The sequence below is a fragment of the Nothobranchius furzeri genome, chromosome 14 (assembly GCF_043380555.1).
Source record: "Nothobranchius furzeri strain GRZ-AD chromosome 14, NfurGRZ-RIMD1, whole genome shotgun sequence".
NCBI lineage: Eukaryota > Metazoa > Chordata > Actinopteri > Cyprinodontiformes > Nothobranchiidae > Nothobranchius > Nothobranchius furzeri.
Genome location: NC_091754.1, coordinates 23,227,467 through 23,247,940, shown reverse-complemented (window position 1 = coordinate 23,247,940; position 20,474 = coordinate 23,227,467). Strand labels below are relative to the sequence as shown.

General features: G+C 40.5%; 1 protein-coding gene across 2 annotated transcripts in view; it reads left to right on the top strand.

The window, feature by feature from the left end:
* The window catches only part of gpm6bb (glycoprotein M6Bb), a 32,030-nt gene extending 12,218 nt beyond the window's left edge, over positions 1-19,812 (top strand). Inside the window, exons 2-7 of one of the 2 annotated variants that reach the window (XM_015966368.3) lie at positions 12,959-13,145; positions 13,783-13,939; positions 14,081-14,249; positions 14,749-14,822; positions 14,907-14,972; positions 19,443-19,812. In XM_015966368.3, the coding sequence (XP_015821854.1) occupies positions 12,959-13,145; positions 13,783-13,939; positions 14,081-14,249; positions 14,749-14,822; positions 14,907-14,972; positions 19,443-19,592 (803 nt within the window). In that variant the 3' untranslated portion in view covers positions 19,593-19,812. Of the gene's footprint in view, positions 1-12,958; positions 13,146-13,782; positions 13,940-14,080; positions 14,250-14,748; positions 14,823-14,906; positions 14,973-17,943; positions 18,804-19,442 lie in introns of those variants that run through there. The other variant, XM_054746868.2, reaches the window with a different exon arrangement.
* The last annotated feature ends 662 nt before the right edge of the window (positions 19,813-20,474 follow it).

Below are 20,474 nucleotides of genomic sequence, written 5' to 3'. Positions count from 1 at the left end.
TTTGAGCTTCATTATGTCTCTGTTGTGCTGGTGTGTGTTCCCCGTGCAACAAGAGTGCAAATGAAAGTCTTCAACCATCGTAATATTTGCTGAGCAGGCATCTGGAGTGTGAGAAGGTTTCGGCAGAGAAGACTCTCTTTGACGTTTAGGAAATCTGTCGCTTTCATGCTACTTCCCCTGTCTTTAAAGGACAAATTCACCTGGAAATGTTTTTACTTATTTCATTAAGATTGGTCAACCTAAGTTTAACATGCAGGCTAAGCAGGAAAATGGTCTTCTACCCCTATTTTGTGTATTAGCTGCTGATACAAAATAAACGGGGAAATGCTTGGATTAGAAAACGCAGGCAATTACACGTCAGATTGAATGTTAGCAGTCACAGTCTCTCCCTTCTTGGCTTGTGATGGGGAAGGCTGTTGTTAATTAAGCCTCCAGGAGGGAGAGGAGCACGTCTCTGCTAGTAGATGCTCGCTGTTAGCGTTAGCAACTCCACAACACGGCAGAACTCTTTCAGGCTGGAGAAAAACATCAACGGTGAAGCGCAAATGGAGTCAGTAGTAGAATTGTGTTGCTCTTAGCCAATCAGAGGCCAGATTCCCGAAAATCAAGACTTCAAATCCTGCCGTGTTCTGCTCCTCTCTACTCCGGCTCACTTCTAGTACCTGAAACTGGAGCGCCAGAGCTTTTCTCCCACTCGCAAAGAGTTCATTTCCACTAGAGACCACTGCCAATGTGTTGAAAGAACAAGTAAACTTGGTTTTTAAGGCTAGATCTCTCTTTTCCAAATCCAAACACTTTGATTTTTTTAAACTCAGAAACTGATTTTCTAACTTTTTGTTTTACTGTAATTATTTAAAAATGAAAAGCCAAACAGCTAAATGAAAACAAGTGTCTGTGGATTTAAGTGAAATGCTTTCATTTTTCAAATCCGCTGGAGTTTGCAGTTAAAACTGATGAGTTTGCTCAAAGGAGAACCTTTTAAAACTATACATATAAAAAGGATAATTCCTCTGTTCTTGAGGCAAAACATCTATTAATCTTAACAAAACTCTCTGTTTTCATAATTTTTTTATGTGTTATATTTCTTTTTCTTGACGCCTAACATAACTTTCATAGTGATAAGTCTTGCATGTCTCCGAAAGGTACTCTCCTTTGGGAGTCATCTCCTGATAAAATTTGAATTGGATTCCTGATCCAAACCAATTACTTTTAAATAAAGATGGATTTGAATGCCCATAGCCGCAGTCTCCCGGTAACTGATACAGGAATAAAGAAGTGACTGAAAACAGAAACGGATTGGATTTATTGGATAGGGAGTCAAACTCCTTTTATTTTGCATTGCAGTCTGTCAAATGTACAGCCTCCTTCTAAAGGTGTTTAGAACATGTTATTTAGAATTTTACTAAATACAAAAACGTTTGGATCCATTAATGTTTATTTTGTGAGTTCTTGCATGAAAAAAGGTAACTTAGAGTTTCTGTGCATTGTCAGTTATACAAATGCATTTTGCAGGCTGCATGCAGTTTCTCTTTGGCTAAAGAAGATGCGTTGGTATAACACAACAAACCATAGTCAATAATGTCATGTAGAAAGTAGAATATCTTCATAGCTTTGTCATTTTTAAAGTTTAGTCATCAAAATCTATTTTACTGTAACTATATCTATATCATCAATGGATGTTTGGATATTATTGCATGTTGTAAAGTATACTGATGTATTTTAGTTTAAGATTTTCTTGTTTTTATTTGTTTATTATAACAAATTCTGTCAATAGAGATGTTTTTGTGAATTTGACCACAAACAAGATGTTTTAGCAGTCTGGTGATGCCAACATGATTTTTCACTGTCAGATCCTTAAACACAAACTCTCCATTTAGCATCTTTGGTGTATTCTTGCTGTGTTGCTTTTCTAACTGCATTTTTGGTTCTTTTTTAAAACACAGAAAAGGTTTTTTCTCTTTACCTTGCTGACAGTTTCGTTCTCGGCTGCAAACATCGTCAGAGCTGACGCTGATGGTGGCGTCACTTCCTACTCCAAAGAGAAAGCTTTTCTGTGTTTTAAAAAAGAACCAACAATGCAGTTCTCCACTTAGCAGTTTCAAACAAAAAATGATAAAAATAAGTAAATTTTTTAATCAAGTTTCTAAAAGCATTGACTGAGCAAACATTTAGCTAGCATCTAGTTTCTGCATCATTTTTAACATGAAAACAATTTGAACTCTAGTTTGTTTATAAAGAATGGTTTTAGGTTAGGGTTAGAGTGTGTCACTGTTTGACTCTATAATCAAAACGTTAGTGGATGTCTACAGAGTAAGCTATTGCTCTAAAGGACTGGAGCGATCATCATAACGTTCAAGAAGGCGCTAAAAGAGAAATACTTTAGACTTCCTCTAAATTGGAGGTTTGTTCCATATATAAAGTACTTCTGTTCTTAGGTGTTCATTGCTGTTTGGACGCCAGACTTAAATTATATATATATATATACACCACCAAAAGTTATATACCACCAAAAGTTATATACCACCAAAAGTTCCCAAGCACAGCCGTGTCTGCAGCTCATTGCTCAAATGCATATGTGGGGGCAGCAGTAGCTCAACAGGTTGAGCGGGTTGTCCAGTAATCGGAAGGTTGCAGGTTCCATCCCGGCTCCGGACAGAGAATTCTGTGTCCTTGGGCAAGACGCTTAACCCACCTTGCCTGCTGATGGTGGTTGGAGGGACCGGTGGCACCTGTGCTCGGCAGCCTCGCCTCCGTCAGTGTGCCCCAGGGCAGCTGTGGCTGCATCATAGCTCATCACCATCAGTGTGTGAATGTGTGTGTGAATGGATAAATGATACACTGAAGTGTAAAGCGCTTTGGAGTCCTTACTCTGAGAGGCGCTATACAAGTGCGGGTCATTTATCATTTATCATGTATGTATGTATATGTGTGTATATATATATATATATATATATATATATATATATATATATATCACACATACAAGGGTCAAATGTGCATATATATCAGGTCTTGCCTTTATGTATTGATATAATGTCTGGTTTCTGTCTGTCCAAGCCTTGGTGCCAGTATCCAGTCTAAGTTAGAGGCTGGATAATAGGAAGCATGTGTGCTCCTTACTTTTCCTTTAGCCAAAAACCACAGTGGCTTTGGAGGTGCCAGAGAGTTAAGTTCTTGAAGTCATTTTTATTTATATATATACATATGTAGTATAATAATTGTAGATTGTGCATCAAATTGATGCTTGGGTTGGTGTAGTGGCGGTTCCTTTGTTTGTCAACTCACTTCATATTTTCCAACTGTAAAAGCCACTGCTGCACTGTGGTAACGTTTCATACGCAGGCAGAAGAAGTTCGATGTCCAAACTTGAAAGCTGGCTTTTCTTCAAGGTTTATTTTCCAGGTTGGCAAGCAATAACACACAGATCCTGTTTTCCATTGTTTCCTGCTGCTTCTCCTGCTCTGGTCAAAAACCATACGCCCACCCCAGTGCATGCTGGTCCTATACCAGTGCCTACTTATACAAAATGACCTGGTGAATTTTCCTGACTTACTTACAAAGGTAAACAACAAAACGAACTACAAAAATCAACAACAATTCATCTACAAATAAACTTTATAAATGCTTCAAAAAATATAAAGTGAACTAATCACAAATTTAAAGAAAATACACAAAAATAACACAAAGTATAAATGGCTCCAACAGTTGGATTTAATATGATACTTTGAGGTTTGTTGATACTAGGTTTGAGAGACAGTCTTTGGGGTTCACGAGGTCCAAAAATCAGATCGTAAATGTAAAAAAAAACTATTTTAATCAGTCCTAGATATTCAATAAAAGCCTGGCTGTAGGTTTCCAATCAGATTGCTGCACTTGTGGTCAGATAATTCAGCTATTTTTGACGTTTTCAGACCTTGAAATCACAAAAAATATCCACTAATTATTAGATAAATAATCTTTAGTGCTGGATGTAATTGAAGTGAAGATTACAACCGGCTCCGGATGAATGAAAACATGAAAGCGGAGGTTCAAGATCAGGTGGAAGTGTGCAAAGTTTCTACTTAGCCTTTAACCTTGACTCTGGTCAACGACCAAACATATTTCCTCTGATTTCTTTACTGCCATGTAAACAATGAGTCCAGAGAGGGAAAAAGACATTTTTTCTTCTTCATGGCTGTTTGATGGAGTCAAAAGAAAGCCTGAGGCTCATTATAAATCAGTCCCCTGTGGTTTTCCTTCTCGCTCTCCATATGTCTTCATATAATGACCGAGGATGGTAACTGATTCACCTTTTCCACTATTTTATAACAATAACTCAGAGCCTTGTATTTAATTTTATTTTTACAATTGTTATATGACTTATAGCCGTTTTCTTTTGGTTATTTGAAGCAACGATTCCATTTTCCCTACACATTACATCCTGAATTGTTTAAAAACTGCTGCAGTCTGCGAGGCTTTTTTGAGAAATGGGTCAACAAAAAACCGAATAGATTTGTATAATGGGTCTGCTGTGCAGAGCTGCTGTGAACCAATCAATACATTGGAATCATGTAGATCTAGGGGAGAGCATGCATGACCTACGAAGAGAGGATGCACTAAAAAGTAGGTCGGCGATCGCCGTCCGACTAAAACGCTGCCTAAGTGAAATGTGCAAAAAGAGAGACAAGGTTTTTCCACGAACGTATAGAAAAAACGGTTCCAAAATATTCAAATAATCTGTTTGCATTTTAATTTATCTTTTTTTTAATATAATTTTGCACAAACCCTCATGATAAGTCACTCCTCATAGCCTCACCCGTTTGAACTGATCTCCAGTGGATCTGAACTCAGCTGGTTCCCTGAGAACCTGTTCCAGGCAAGGTGCGGGTCTTCACGGGTGACCAAACACTGAGAGGTATTCAGGGCTCCCGGTCTCACGGCGTGAGAGGCTGACCCACAGTGAAGCCTCTTTCGTTTGGTATGAGCTCCATCGTCTTTCAGGCGGCGTCCTCGAGACTCATTGTGTCTCAGCGCGGAGCCGTGAGCGGGCCGTGTGCACCCTTTGTCGCCTACATCCATTCCATTATTCCCACAGTCACTGAACCTGTCAGACTTTCTGTATGAAGCTAAACTTTTTTTTTTTACTTAAATGCATATTTTTATATTTTATTTGCATTTTTAAGGTTTGATTGAAGCTCTAGAATGAAACCCCCGAGTAGCTGAAGTCCCACTGTCACGAGTAACATGTTAATTCTAGCTTTTGCCGGGTTTACGGTGAAAATGCTTAAAGATTAGTTGAACAGTTGTTGTGGGAGCCCTGCTAAGTTCGCTTCCCTGACCCCGGACCCCCCATCCCCCCCCCATCTCTGAGGTCTAGTGTCCGTGAGAAAAGCCCACTCCAGATCAACTCCAGCCGTCCCTGCTCGGCAGAAAGGCCTTTCTCTCATTAGCATGCCCCCGGGGCTCCTTCATCTGCTGTTGCCAAACAAACACAGCCAAGAACTTCTTCCTTTTCTCTCTTTATCCTGTCATCTCTCACCATCCATCTTCCATGTCTCTGTTATTCATAACAAGTCGTTTCTCACTCCAGCAAATTTGTTTTTCGTTTTATCTTCTTGGGTTTTGTTTGATTTCTGCTGTTTTCACAGTTTCCGCTGTTGTTTGCATCAGCTCAGAGGACGGTCTGTTTCCTTCTTTAGGAAGTGTAGGTTTGCCCTTTCTTTCTCGTGTCCTCTTTATGATTTAGAAGTCAGCAGATGGAGGAAGGACAGCGCTTGACAATGTATGCAGCTGGAGCAGAGAGAAAATGGTGAAAAGGAGTAAAAGTTGTAATAGCTTCCAGAAAGGGGTCGTACGATGAGTTGGTGCTTTTTTCTTTTTCATAAAAATATTTTTTTAAACCAAAACTGAAGCAGAGGTTTTGAAATTCCTGTGTTTGTTATAGCTTTGAGTTAAATTCGTGGATCCACGTGATTTTGGGAGTTTTATAGGAAGAGACTTGTACTTTTCAAGGATGTTGGAATTTTCCAAACCTGAAACCTAAACCCACGATAGTTGGTGCAAACAGGAAAAGAACCACGTTGTGGTCTGGTAACTTGCTTGGCTCGACAAAATAGTCTGACAAGATTTATGTGTTTTGGAAAGAAATGAAGATGATATACAACAGTGTGGTGTCTTTGTGAGATCAGATTAACAAAACCAAGATGGGATATGAAGATGAGAACAAGAGCGAGAGATCGAAGGCATGGGAAGGAGAGATATCAAGGGGGGAGAAAGGAAGAGTTTGCTGAAAGTTGGCGTTTTTGCTGGATAAAAGAGAACCAACCATGGCAACACCATCAGAGGAGAACAGTGTCCGGAGTTGGGACAAAAGAGCGACCAATGAGCACTTCCACAGAGCTGGTCCTGTTCTTTCTGAGTGGTGTATTTATGGGATGTTTAACCTTCTCTGCCCTGTTCGGTTGTTAGCTGGGTACGTGTTCAGAACTTTCTGAAATTTCACAACAGGAATCTCTGACTTGGTGCTTTTATTGTTTAAATGTAAAATTTATTTGCAATCAGTGCAAAGTTTGCAGAAATGCAAAACGATGCTTCCTCATTTTAGGCATGCATGAGCTTATTTTAGTTAAGTTTTTTTAAGTAAATTATCAACTTTTCAAAAACAATTACACACTCAAAAGTAAATTAAAGAAAATGTATTTGACGTTCAAATGGACCTCCATTTATTTAAAGGGCACTCTTGAGTTTTATGCACCCTTTCCTGCATTAGTCATCAATAGAACATAGGCGGTGAAACTCTCGGATTTAAAAAAAGTCACCCAGATCTACGTCATACTGTAAAATTTACATTATTTTACATTAATAGACATCCTGGCTCACCTCAAGTGGGAGCCCACCATCACTTCACAGGCACATCAAAGCAGAGGAGGAACTTCCTGAGGCAGCTGAAGAAATTCAACCTACCAGTACAGACGATGAGGCAGTTCTACACCGCAATCGAGTCCATCCTCGCCTCTTCTATCACCGTGTGGTGCGCTGGAGCCACCATCAGGGGTATGAAGAGGCTGCAGTGTGTCGTGCACTCTGCTGAGAAGGTCATTGGCTGAAAACTCCCATCTATGCAGGACCTGTACGCATCCAGGTCATTGAGGCATACAGGCCGGATCACAGCAGACCCGTCTCACCCTGGACACACTCTCTTTGACTCGCTCCCGTCTGGCAGGAGGCTCAGATCCATTAGTACCAGAACCTCTCACCACAAAACAGTTTCTTCCCCTCTGCGATCGGACTCCTGAACGTCAATCAAACCTGCCCACTCCAGTTACCTGACCCTGTGTTGTTTGCACCTGAACTGATCCGCTCTGACCAGAACACACACTGACTTGTATTTAGTATCTGCTCTGTAATGATTGCCTCTGTATATTATTGTCATTTATCATCAATGGTTTTATTTCTTAATTCAAATTTCTGCTTATCGTTTATTTTTTATTGCACCAAGTACCGATGTTGTGACGCTCACACATTTGGCAATAAAACCCTTCTGATTGGGTCGAGATGGCAGAAGGCTGTAGCTGATTTTGCAATGAGAGTAGAGCACATCTTGCCTAGTAGAAGCTAACTAGTAGCATTAGCAACTCCACAACATGGCAGAACTTTTTTAGGCTTGCGGTATTTGCGGAGATGAAACTTATATAATTAATATATATAAAATGTTGCAGAGCAAATGCAGGCAGTGGAAGAGTTGCAATGCTGTTAGCCAATCAGAGGCAAGATTTTCAGATAACACACACACACACACAATCCTCTGACGAACTTCTTTTCCACAGAGAATGACTCACAAGGCATTCATTCTGGAGGCCAAAGTAAATGTATTAAAATAACGAGCGTACGCTCTCTTTGAAGAGCAAGTCACCACCCACCAGATTCTTACTCAACTCCCACTTCCTGTTTAAAAAATGCAACAAATGCTGTTGCCTAGCAGACCGAGAGGGCGGAGCTGCTAACAAATACACACACACAAACAGGCTCACGACATTGTGACATCATATGGTACCAGCTAACGTTCCAGGGTACCTCTTAGCCAATAGCGATGGTAGATTTAAATTCCAATGCAGTGCAGAGTTTTTACCTGACAATTGCACAACACTGACAGTTTTAGGCAGAAAATTAAAACTTTTACTAAAATGCACTAAAGTGCAAAACTATTGACTGCATGTGTCTGCAGCACGATTAGACACACATTCATATAGTTTATCAGAAAAAGTTGATTTGGGGGTGACTTGATCTTTAAATGCCCAAATCAAGGATAACATGTAGATTCATAGCAATCGAAATCATCACATTTTCAATTTTAATATTGCAATTGCATCTTCCCTAATATGCAAATGAAATGATGATTAGTACACCAACTCGGTTTCCTGGCTTTATGAACCATCTTCAAAAAGTTTCGGATAGTTAATGCTGCTCAATGCTGTTTCAGAATTTGACACAAGTGCAAAAATAAATGTGCCTGCCTCAGAAACGTGAGTTAAATGCTCTTCTGCATTGGTGGAAAATCCCCCCCCCCCCCCCCACACACACACACACACACAATGCCACGCAGACAGAAAACAGCTGCTCATTGAACTTGTTTTCCCTGCTTAAACCTCAGCAGCCGTAATACTTTTGTTTTTAGGGACTGTGTCATGGGAAGTGGTTTGTGTCGATAAATATTTATTAAATCTCTAAAGCTGTTTGTTTTTAGTTGTTGGAGCAAATCTTCTACATTTTGATAATCATGCTGCCCCTCAGCCTTCACAATTAGCCTTTATAGCATTTTAAATCCTCTTCTCTCTCAGTGGAGACAGGAAAATGAGACTCGTAAAGCTCAGCTTGGTCCAATCGAGCAACACACAACAATACTTGGCATTAGCCGTAAACATACACATCTGTTAGCAATGAGCCCTGGAACAGGACACTGTTTTTAATGAAGCTAGAAGGCAGACTAAGAGAAATGAGGGATTTTTTTTTGTCTTTGTCTCAAACTGTGTGAATTGAGGTATTTATTTTTATTATGTAGGGTTTGTTTTTCTCCATATATATATTTTTAAGATTATCATTTGTAGTTAGGGTTGATTCGTTGTTTAGGGAGGCATGCCATATTAAACAGTTTACCTCATTGGATCACATCTATTTTCTCAAAACAGATTCCAGTTGCATCAGTAGGTTGTATTTCTGGGATGGCTTCGGGTTAGAAATGATGTGGAATTAAATCACAAACGGGACCAGATGCACGAATAAGTTGTGGATTTTGGTGATTTGAACAAAAATGCCCCAAAACGTGTTGTTTTTCTTCCTTGATGAGTATTTTTGAGTGCTTTTTGGCTCTGCTGTTCCTTTGGTCTACAGCTTGTGTCAGTGTTGAAGATCAGTCCCATCCGAGCACACAGGATCCCCCTGGAGTGTTGGGAGCTTGTTGGAGTGGTTCGGTGCTGGAGGGGCACACAGGATGGAGCTCAGTGGTGGGCTCTTCCCAGGCCTCCAGCCTGCGGGCCGGAAGAGTCGAGTCGTGGCTCACTGCTGTTCTGAATGGCCCCTGAGAGTCCAGAGTGATGGACAGTCTGGGGCTGCACACACAGGCTCTTTGTATCAGGGCCTTTTGGGCTCGTTCTTCCTTTTTTTTCCACACTTTATTTTTCACAGATGAGCAACTTTTTTTTCTAATTTCCCTGCATCTTTCCTCGTAATCATGATCTGGCGAATCTGTTATCTGCTGCCTCAAAAAGGCAGAAAAAACACTTTTTAATCTACTTTTATTATTTTGCATGCTGTCTTTTTCCTTTCAACCATGTTCTGTAACGAGCAGACGCAGAACACAGAGTTCCCCGAAGTCGCCGGAGGTCTGACCAACGAGATTTATTCGGAAACCGGCTGGAAGCATGTGAAAGTCATCAGAAGGCCTAATGTGATTTTCATTTATGGAGCTCAACTCGGAGCAAGATGAATATGCACATCATTTGTTTGCTTCATATTCATCTACAGAATCATGAAATCAGGAAATGGAAAAATGCAGGCAACAAAACAGTTTGTGCTCTCTTTAAAAATGTCTGATAAAATGTCTAATTTGCATTATTCTATTTAGTATGAGGACGATCCAGGAAGCAGAAGCTTCCATCCAAATAATGATGGGACTTAAGACTCACAAGCCATTTACCTCAAAAGAGCCGTTCAAAAGACTGAGACGGAATGTTCCGCCAATGTCCATGGGGGGGGGTCACTGGTAGACGAGATGAACGGTTCTCTACAAGTACTCGGCTCTCATCATTCACTTTGAAGAATCGTTCGAAAGGTTCGATTCATTCATAAACTTCACATCACCACATCCAGAACACGAGTGGATTAATTGTTGTAGTTTTTCCTGCAACAGTTTTTATGTTTAATAAATGATTTAGGGAAAAATCCTTTTTGGAGGGTTCTGCTGTTTGAAGATATGTTCAATCATCATGATGAGAAAACAGAAAATAATTGTTGCTTGTTGTCTAAGTACAATTATTTTTACCACATTTGGAACAAAAGTCAGTTTTTATTCATGTATTTGACAAGTTACGGAGAATTATGGTTTCCAAATTGGCTGATAGCCTGAAAATGAACGCCAAAAACTGGGGGTGAAATGTGCGATAATTGCTGGGATTTCATTATTTTTGAATGAAAACAATTCTGATGGTCTCCACAAACCGTCTGCTTGATTTTTCCATGGGAGTCAACAGTTTTTACACTGAAACCTTGACTTATTTACTGCTTGGTGCATCCTTAAAACCATTTAGCACCATGATAATTAATATTCTCTTATGTCCCTTAATATGCTCATAACAATAAACTCCTAACAAAACATGGAGACATTTGAGGGGATTAACCCTTACTGTTTACTTATGTTTAAACAGCCTTTCACAGTTTTGAACAGCAAAGAGAGTTTTCTTTAAGCCAGGGGTGGGGAACCCTGGTCCATCGAGGGCCACTATCCAGCATATTTTAGTTTCAACCCTGCATCATCACACCTGTGTAAGGTCATTCAGCAGGTGATTAACAAGCTTCTGCAGAGCTTGATGAGCTGCAGAACAGGTGAACCAACCACTGAATCAGAAGTGTTGGAGCAACGACATGCGGGATACCAGCCCTCGAGGACCAGGGTTCCCCACTCCTGCTTTAAGCTAACGTGCTGCTGGATCACAGCTTCCCGTCAACAACTAGCAGCTCTTTCTTTAAACGAACTATATTTACTTTACAGCTGGGCTCAATATCCTGTGGCGCTCTATGATCTGCCACCCATTGTCCTCTTCCTGACGCGTTTGTCAGAGAAATTCGGTCTCCAGTTTTAGAGCCTCTGCCTTGTGGGCGCCCTCAGACAGTTGTGGTCAACACGCTGCCATGGCAACGTCTATGCGCTCGCACCCCATGAGGCAGAGATGTTTTTATCTCCCAGAACTACACAAACAGCCAGGATGAGGCCTCTGACTCCAGAAGGATTGGCTCAGCAGCAGTATATCTGCTTTTATCTGTTTTAATTTCCTTCATCCTGCCAAAAAGTACCAACAGTAACAAACTTTTAAAACCCATGACTTGTGAAAGCTGAACAGATTCATGGTTTTGAACAAAGGATTTGTTTAAATGTTCTCCTAAAGCATAAAAAGTAGATAAAGAATGTTATTGAATGTGAAAATGGGAGGTTTGGTAACATTTTTACTGAATCTAAGCCAGATGTATATTTAGTATTAGAAACTTGAACATATGGTGGCATTTTTTGACAATTTTCTTGCTTGAGTTCATCGAAGATTGCAGGCGTTTGTTCATCCACAGCTCTTCAGGAAGACTGAGGTCTGGATTCTGACTTGAGTTGCATTCCTTTCTTTTCTAGCTCTTATTCTGTAGACGAGCGGATGATTATTAGTGTTCTGGTGTTTGCAGATGACCTCATGTTTGACGCAGAATACGTTGGTTCACAGTTGAGTTCATGATTGACTTGATGAGTGGAAGCTGACAAACTCAAATCATGACCCCTCCACCACCATGCAGGACTGGTGGTTTGAGGTGATGGTAGTAAATGCTGTGTTTTGGTTTGTGGGTCAAAAATGATCATGCTAACACATCTCCTTGATAAAATCTGTTCAAAGGACACTTGCAGAAAGATCAGAACAAAACATGGCATGCTCTTTTGAAGAAATAGAATATTTATTTTTGCAACCAAGTAATGGAAATGTTTGACTTGCAGTAAGTTTAATCCCTGTCTTGAATGTATTCCACATATTTTCCCCAATTTACCTGCAGCTTTTATCGAGGCTGTTAGTATTTTCCCAAAATGCTCATTTTTGATCCTGATCATTGAATCCAAAGAAAACACCAAAGCTGTGGGATTTTCCTCTTACATTTATGATCGTGATCCAAAAACAAAATCTCTCTTTTTAGCAACTTTAAACACTTCCACTACCATGTGACATGAGTCGGTGGTGTGAGACCGTGCACATAAACAGGCAGTGACCTGGTTGTCCTTTGACTCTGCAGCATCCTGTCAAGACACATGTGGATCTGATTGGAGGCGCAGTGTAGCTCGTTAGCTTGTGCCCAACAGACACTTCATTGTGGTGAATTGCTCCACCTTTGAAGGCTCACTTTGGATGAGACGAACCCATCTGGGTCACTTCGCCTCCCCCTCATGGCTAGCCACCCTAGATTTCCATTACAGCTTGGCAGACACCCACAGGTCTGACCAGCTGGACAGCCATTAGTGGCCTTTAAGTGGAGTGATGAATGGTCAAATGAAAGATAAAGGCTGTGTGGATTGTAAAAACCTCAGGGAGCCACTTCCGCTGGTTTGCATCGCAGATGTTTGCCATCATGCTCCATGGAGCGTACTTCCTTTCGAGACACTTGTCATGAAATACACCAGCTGATATTGATATGGGATTGCCTTCTAGCTTACCTGAACTTTTTCTTCTCTTTTGCACAGGTTGCTTTGAGTGCTGCATCAAGTGTTTAGGTGGAGTACCCTACGCATCGCTGGTTGCTACAATCCTCTGCTTCTCTGGCGTTGCCTTGTTCTGTGGGTGTGGTCATGTGGCTCTCACTGGCACCGAGAGCATCCTGGAAACCCACTTCTCCAAGGTCACAACTGACCATGCCATGCTCACCACTGTGTAAGTAACTACATGCACTGTACTCGTACTGCACGGCTGTGATTAAAGACCTGTCATCGTAAACTGATGAAAAAGAAAAGATCTTCGTAAACGCTTAAGTCGTATAGTACGATTTACTATTCTGGGAAACGCCCTGCCAGGTATTAATCAAGATAAAGACATCTCCAAACTTTAGATAACTCTTTTAAAAGAGGCTATTTTTAGCTGAAAATGATCCACAAGAGGAGTCCTAATATGGAGCTTTTTGCAGCAGGTACATTTGTCTAGACAAGAAAAGAAACGTGGCATCAGGCAGGGCTGCACACGTGTTTAATGTTAGTGTGGAGCCAAGCGTACTGTTTAATTTACGCTGTCCACAAGGTAGTCTGTCTCTTGGTGGAGGACTTCCAGAGACATACATCACCTGTTATCTCCACGTTTGGGCTTGCAGCCCCCTAAACTCAATCCCAACCATCTGTTCATCCTCAACAACCCAGCATACTCGTGTTTTCAGGCTTGCATGGAAAATAAAACGCTGCACGCAGCCGTTTTCCTCGGCAAACAGCGGGACGCCGTGCTCGCACCATTCTCCGTGTGTTTAATCAGAAACAGATTTACACGAATAACAAAGCCTAACCGTGACATTGCTCTTTAACAGAATACAGCTGATGCAGTATGTCATCTATGGCATTGCTTCGTTTTTCTTCCTGTATGGGATCATTCTGCTCGCTGAGGGCTTCTACACAACCAGCGCCGTCAAGGAGTTGCACAGCGAGTTCAAGACCACCATCTGTGGACGCTGCATCAGTGGAATGGTATGTTAACACAACCGCAATTATTTATTTTACACAACACATGCTTGAGAGGGGTTTTAAACCACGTTCCAAAACATAAAACCTCTTTCTTTAATGGAATCAGGTTATGATGATGCTTCTTTACATTTCTGTGATTCTCAGTTTGTGTTCCTGACATACATCCTGGGCGTGGCCTGGCTCGGTGTGTTCGGCTTCTCTGCGGTGCCCGTCTTCCTCTTCTATAACATGTGGTCTACCTGCAACGCCATGAAATCTCCGACGATCAACATCACAAACATCGACTCCATCTGCGTTGATGTGCGCCAGTACGGTAAGATAGCTGCGCTTTGTTCAAAGCTTCAAGATCCCGACCAGCCAAGAGTTCAGAATAAGGTTAACACCCAGGAGGCCTCTTTAACTTTTTGTTTGCCAGCTAAAACCCGTTAGAATCGTTTAGAAAGGCCAAAACACTTCAGATTATTCGGTAATGCACACCTGAAAGCAATTTGAAAGAGTTGAACATTTATTGGGATTTATTTAACTCTTACACACCTTTTGGCATCCACAAGCAGCCCAGTGTTGGACAGCTATGAGTATCTTGAAAGACATTTCTACAGCTCTTTTCACAAGTTGTTTGCTTCCTGCTCCAAAGATAAGAGTATCTTCGACTGGAATGTCCCATTGCAGCTTTAAAATGTCCATATTTGTTTTGCACTTTGATCTCAGAAGTTGTTTTCTCAGACTATCTCAAGTGTCACATGTTCTGTCGTCACTGGCCGAAAAGAGCTTTTTTGATTTTGTGAGTGCATCTTTAATTTCATTGGCTGCAGGAATCATCCCATGGAACGCCACACCAGGGAAGGCCTGTGGCGCTACGCTTGGTGACATCTGCAGCTCCAGTGATGTAAGAAGTTGTTTCTACTTGGATTACAGTAAAGGAATAATTCTAATGAATCATGATTGTTTTTTATTTATTTATTTTTTTTAGTTCTACCTGTCTTATCACCTGTACATCGTAGCCTGTGCTGGTGCAGGAGCCACAGTGATCGCTCTCGTAAGTTCCTCCTCACAATCCTCTCTCTAGTTCAGCTTTGCATGGTTTGTTTCAGCAGATCGTGTGTCAAGTGCTCCTCTGCTCACTCCACCGTGGTTTATGCAACAACAAAAAGTGATGAGTGAACCTTGTTTTTTATTGCTTAGATGCAAATGGCTGTTTGTATTTCAGGACTGGCGGTTCGGCGTGACTTCACTGATTAGATTTTAGAATCTGTTGTTTTGACATTTAAAGAGCAAGTCACCCCCTACAAGAAACTCTCTCCACTCCCACTTCATGTTTGAAAAATGCAACATATGCTGTTGCCTGGCAGACCGAGAGGGCGGAGCCACTAACAAATACACACAAACAGGCTCACAAAAGCATTGTGACATCATAATGTACCAGCTAATGTCATAGTGTACCTCTTAGCCATTAGCAGTGGCAGATTTAAATTCAAATTCAGTGCAGAGTTTTTACCTGACGATGGCACAGCACTGACAGTTTTAGGCAGAATATTAAAATTTTAACAAAGATGCACTAAAGTGCCAAATTATTGACTACACATGTCTATGGCACGATTAGACACTCATTTATATAGTTTATCAGCACAAAAAAGGTTGATTTGGGGGTGACTTGCACTTTAAACCATAATTTCACAGGCAGGACCGTTATGCAATAGGAGTTAATGATGTTTTAACATTTAACAGCTGAAAAAAAAACCATGTATTTTAGGCATGGGCCGGTGTGACACTGAATTAGAGCAAAAATACTACGGTTTAACAGTGTTGAACAAAACAATGTACCGCACGATGATCTATTTTAGATAATAAAAAATGTTGCTACTTCTGCTATCACTGCCATAGCCATCATAGCTCTTAGTATCAAAGGCTGCACATAATTACCTATATTATTATTACTTAGAGCTATTCACAGTAGACATTGAGACATTTTAGGTTAAAGTTGCATTATGTAAGAATGACTTCCTGTAGTCAAATTTGGTTACTGGAACCCATTTTTAAAACCAACTCATTCTCACACCCAAAGCGGCTAAAACTGACACGGGGTGACCAAGAGTTGGTTTCCGACGCGTTGGGGCTCCCAACGCGCTGTGCCAGAGTGTCGCTTTCCAACGCCTGCGATAAAATGGAGATTTCACCGAATTGTGACCTTTACCCTCTTGCAATGTAACCTTCCCCTTCCCCTCACCCCCAGCCAGACCAACCCACTTGCGCATGCAAAACTTTGTTTCTACTTGCATTGTCCGCCTCAAACACGGTTAACGAGAAGTTTAGAACGAGAAACGGGGATAAGGTTAGGATGGGGGTGAGGTGAAGGTTAAATAGCAAGAGGTTAGAGGTTAAATGTCGGTGAAATGTGTGTTTTCCCGCGGGCTTTGGAAACTGACGCTCTGGCACAGCGCGACGCGTCGGAAACAAACGCTTGGTCACCCTTCGTCAGTTTTAGCCGCTTTGGGTGTGAGAATGTGTTGTTAACGCACCCTAATCACAAATTCTCACTTCCGTGAGTTTGATGGCTTTTGCCAGCCACGGATCAGCGCCAGAAGATTCCAGATGATGAGCGAAGACGAGTAATGCCTTGTAAATTGATAAGTAGATAAATCATTTCACCGTAAATCGAGTTGTTGGTAATCAAAAAAGTAGCTTGAGATTTGTTCAGAGCTGAATATTTGCTTCTAATTCACCGTTAGCATTGTTAGCTCAACCATAGCCTCTAGCCTTCTTTACACGATAGTAGATCAAAATAAAAGATGTTGTGGCTTCTTAGGGCTGCAGGGTCGTTCCTGTTACTGGTTTAGGACCTTTAGAAAAAGCTGTTGCATTCAGACTCCGTAAGAACGTGGGGACACAGATTGTTAAAAGACTACGTCGCTCTTTGGCTTTTTTCAAAAAAGACCACTGGCAACCCCCCGGCCGGCTGAGAAGGAAATCTCTTTCAATTCAACCTTCCTTCCAACGTGATCAAGACATTAGGCTGCTTCGTGATCATTTCGTTGTAAAATTATTACATATTGTACCTTTAACTAAGTTAAAGCACAGCTTTATTGATAAAGGGAGTCCTTGTTCAAGTGAAAAAGTCTGCTGCGAATCTGGCCTTTAAATGTTGTTGCACCGGTAAACATGGTTTCAATAAAAAATAGAATGAATGTAAAAAATCCAAAGGAAAATATATTCAGGTACAACCTTGTATGAAACGTTTCTGGAAATAAAGTCGTCTTTTTTTTTTTTTTACACTTTTCATTACAAATCCCTTCATAAAACCAGTGGTAGATGTGAAAGGTGACCAACAGCTGATTTGTGTAGAAACATGAAAATTATGAAAAATGGAGATACAAGTTTATAGCCTGATGGCGACAATATTAATGTAAAGTGATGCTGGATTTCTGACTAGTTTATTTAGCAATGAACTGATTCTGGTTTTTAGCACAAACACTGATTTTTGATTCATGCTCAGATTTGCCAAATTTTTCACAAAAATATAGTTTATTTAGATGCATTTTCTTATTTTTGGAAATATTGAGATTGGCCATTTCGCATTACCAGCTGAATTTTGGTCCATCTCTATAATTATCTAGGTTCTTGGCTTCCATAGCGCATTGTGCAGCAGGGTGTTTATTTCACTGATGGCCATGTAGACTCTCACAGTTAGCTGCAAATATTTTAGTTTAAATCTAATGTTATCTGAAAAATTGAGTGTCAGGTAACCAAGCCAAAAAGAAGACTTTTTTTCATTATCGTCATCCTGCTGTCGTTCACAGCTGGCAGAAGCAGACGCTCCTCTCTGAAGCATTCAGCCAACGAAAACATTAGACTAGCATCGGAATAAAAAAACACCGTTATAACTTTTAAAAACCACAGTATTTGTTAAAGACGGCCCATGCCTAGACCTTTTACTAACGTGTGTTTATGTCAGTGACGAGGACACGCCAACAGCATGTGCTCTTACCGCCTTTTCTGTTCTCTTCCACCAGCTGATCTACATGATGGCTACCACTTATAACTTTGCTGTTTTGAAGTTTAAGAGTCGGGAAGACTGCTGCACTAAGTTCTAAACTGGTTTCAGAGCATGGTTCCACATTTGACAGTGCTGATTGACAACAAACTAAAACAAAAAAGGACAAAAAAAATAGAGCATCTCTCAATTAGTGTTCACGTGACTTGTAAATAGCTGATTGCACGTTTCTTTTCTCACCTGGGATCCCGAGATTTAGCTTGTCTTCTCAGAGTGGGGTGTGCCTTAGCAGACTGATTTACAGAGAAATCCACAATGAAGTTATTTATGTTTGTTTGGCCTGCACAAAGGCACTGACCGCACGAGTAATTCAGGAAAGGAAAAACTGTGTTTAGCCTCTGCCTTGCGTTGGCTTCGCTAGCATCTGGTGATTTCAGTCAGAGCTAGAATGTTTAGGCTCAAACTGCAGCTAGACAGATGTACATCCCTCTGAGGTTAATCACTGTGAACATCTAATGATAAAATGTTGAAGATGTTCTCTGATTACCAGTTTTTGTCACCAGATTAGCCTTATTGGTGAGGATGGTTTAAGTATAATACTGTAAAAAGTAGCTAAATTGGTAGAGTCCTTTTGTGTTACTTTGTTTTATGCCATTTGGTGCCTACCCACAAACCCTGAAGACCTTCAGTATTAAAATTTCCTCACAAAATACTCTAAATGAAGCTGAAAAGCATCCACTGTATTATAATGATGAGTACTGTGTTTTTTTCATGTGTTATAGATTTTTAAATAACACCTTTCTTCAGTAGCAACACAGCTTAGGCCAGTACAAGTGCTAAACTTCTGCTTGAGACTCATTTGAATTAAAAAAGCAAAAATAAATGCATTTTTAGAGTAGCATAAATGCCTTTATTATTTTTTCTATGGGAGCTGATGCTGTTATCGCCTTGGCAACGAAGACTTTGTTTCATACATTTTCAATAATTCTTTCTCAAAGTGCCATAAAGAGGCAGTTGTTACTTTTAACACAGCCTGCATGCTTACAGCCGTCAGGATTATTTCATCTGTTAATAGCTACTTATAATACAGATTTCATATATTTAATTTTCTTGAAGTTTTACAGGTCTGTAGCTTTTACTTTCTATATAAAATAAACAATCTTTGTTTACAAAATTATCCTTTTTTGTGGTGTTTTTTTTTCTTTAGAAGCCTATAGAATTGTGTGGTAACGGTCAGGAATTCCTCAGATTCTCATGCTTTGCACCAACTTTCTTTCACAGCTTGCATGCATCATCGCTGACTTATTCCCATTACTCATGTCCTCTCTATAACACCTCTTTAATTCTCTGCGTAGCGACTTAGAACCTCCTGTGATGTTTCATTATATTTATTTACCTGATTATATATTGAAAAATCTTAACCGTATGTTTGTCTGTGATTTACTGTAGCTGATTCCGGTAGCTTGCTTTGCATCTCTGACATGCTCACGGGCCATCCACCTCACCCTTCTCTTCCAGATCCACTTCCTCATGATTCTCGCAGCAAACTGGGCGTACCTTAAGGATGCCAGTCAAATGCATGCCTACCAAGACATCAAAATGAAGGAAGAGCGGGAGCTGCGGGACATCACCTCACACTCAAAGGAATGCCTCAATTCCTACACATAAAGGATGATACACACTGAAGACCAACACACACACACACACACACACACACATACACATAGGGACATGCATACACTGTGGACTCTGCTAAAATAACCTGCCTACTGCATACACTGTGCAGAACTAACCCAACTCCTAACAAACTAATGCACAAGTGCTGCTTCCTGCACCAGCTTTCACCACTGCTAAATTAACATTTTCTGTTTTGTAGAGAAACGTGACTTTTGATATTCATGCTGTTACTGTTTTGCTTTTCTAACCCTTTCTATAACCAGTTTGCTGGTGAATGCTGAGATGTTGCACTATGCTTATTCAGTGTAGTCTGTTTTGCTTTGTCTTTGTTTCTGATTGTCTGTGGTCAGGTTTCAACCAGAGGCCATTTTCTCTAATAAAAATGCAAAAGGAAGCCCTTACATCTAATCCTAGTTGGTTTGTCTCAGTCTGCTGACACAAGACTAATGCGATTATGTTGTATTTTTACATAAAACATTTAGAGCAGTGTTTTGTGCAAAAAAATTGCTTCATGATTGGCCTCAGTTTGGAGAAATATAGATTGTTATACAGGACTGATGAGCTAATGGCTAGTTTGATTTTTTATGTTTTGCTCTTTTGAAAATGGATGTCATAAATCTCATAGGTCTTTGTTTTTTTCAAAAATGTAGCACTTCAGTGCATCTGCAAAATGGGAGTGTAAATGTTTCCACAATGTTGAGTAAAAATATTTAATGTAGGTGATTTGAGCAGTTTCAAGCTAGCAGTAACAGTCTTGAGCTCAGACTAGCAGTTAGCTCATCAGTCTTGAAGGGCTTAAAGCTGCAACGACAAATCTGAAAAACAAGCTTTTAAACACAAACATGGCCAATGGGACTAGCGAGAGTTCCATGA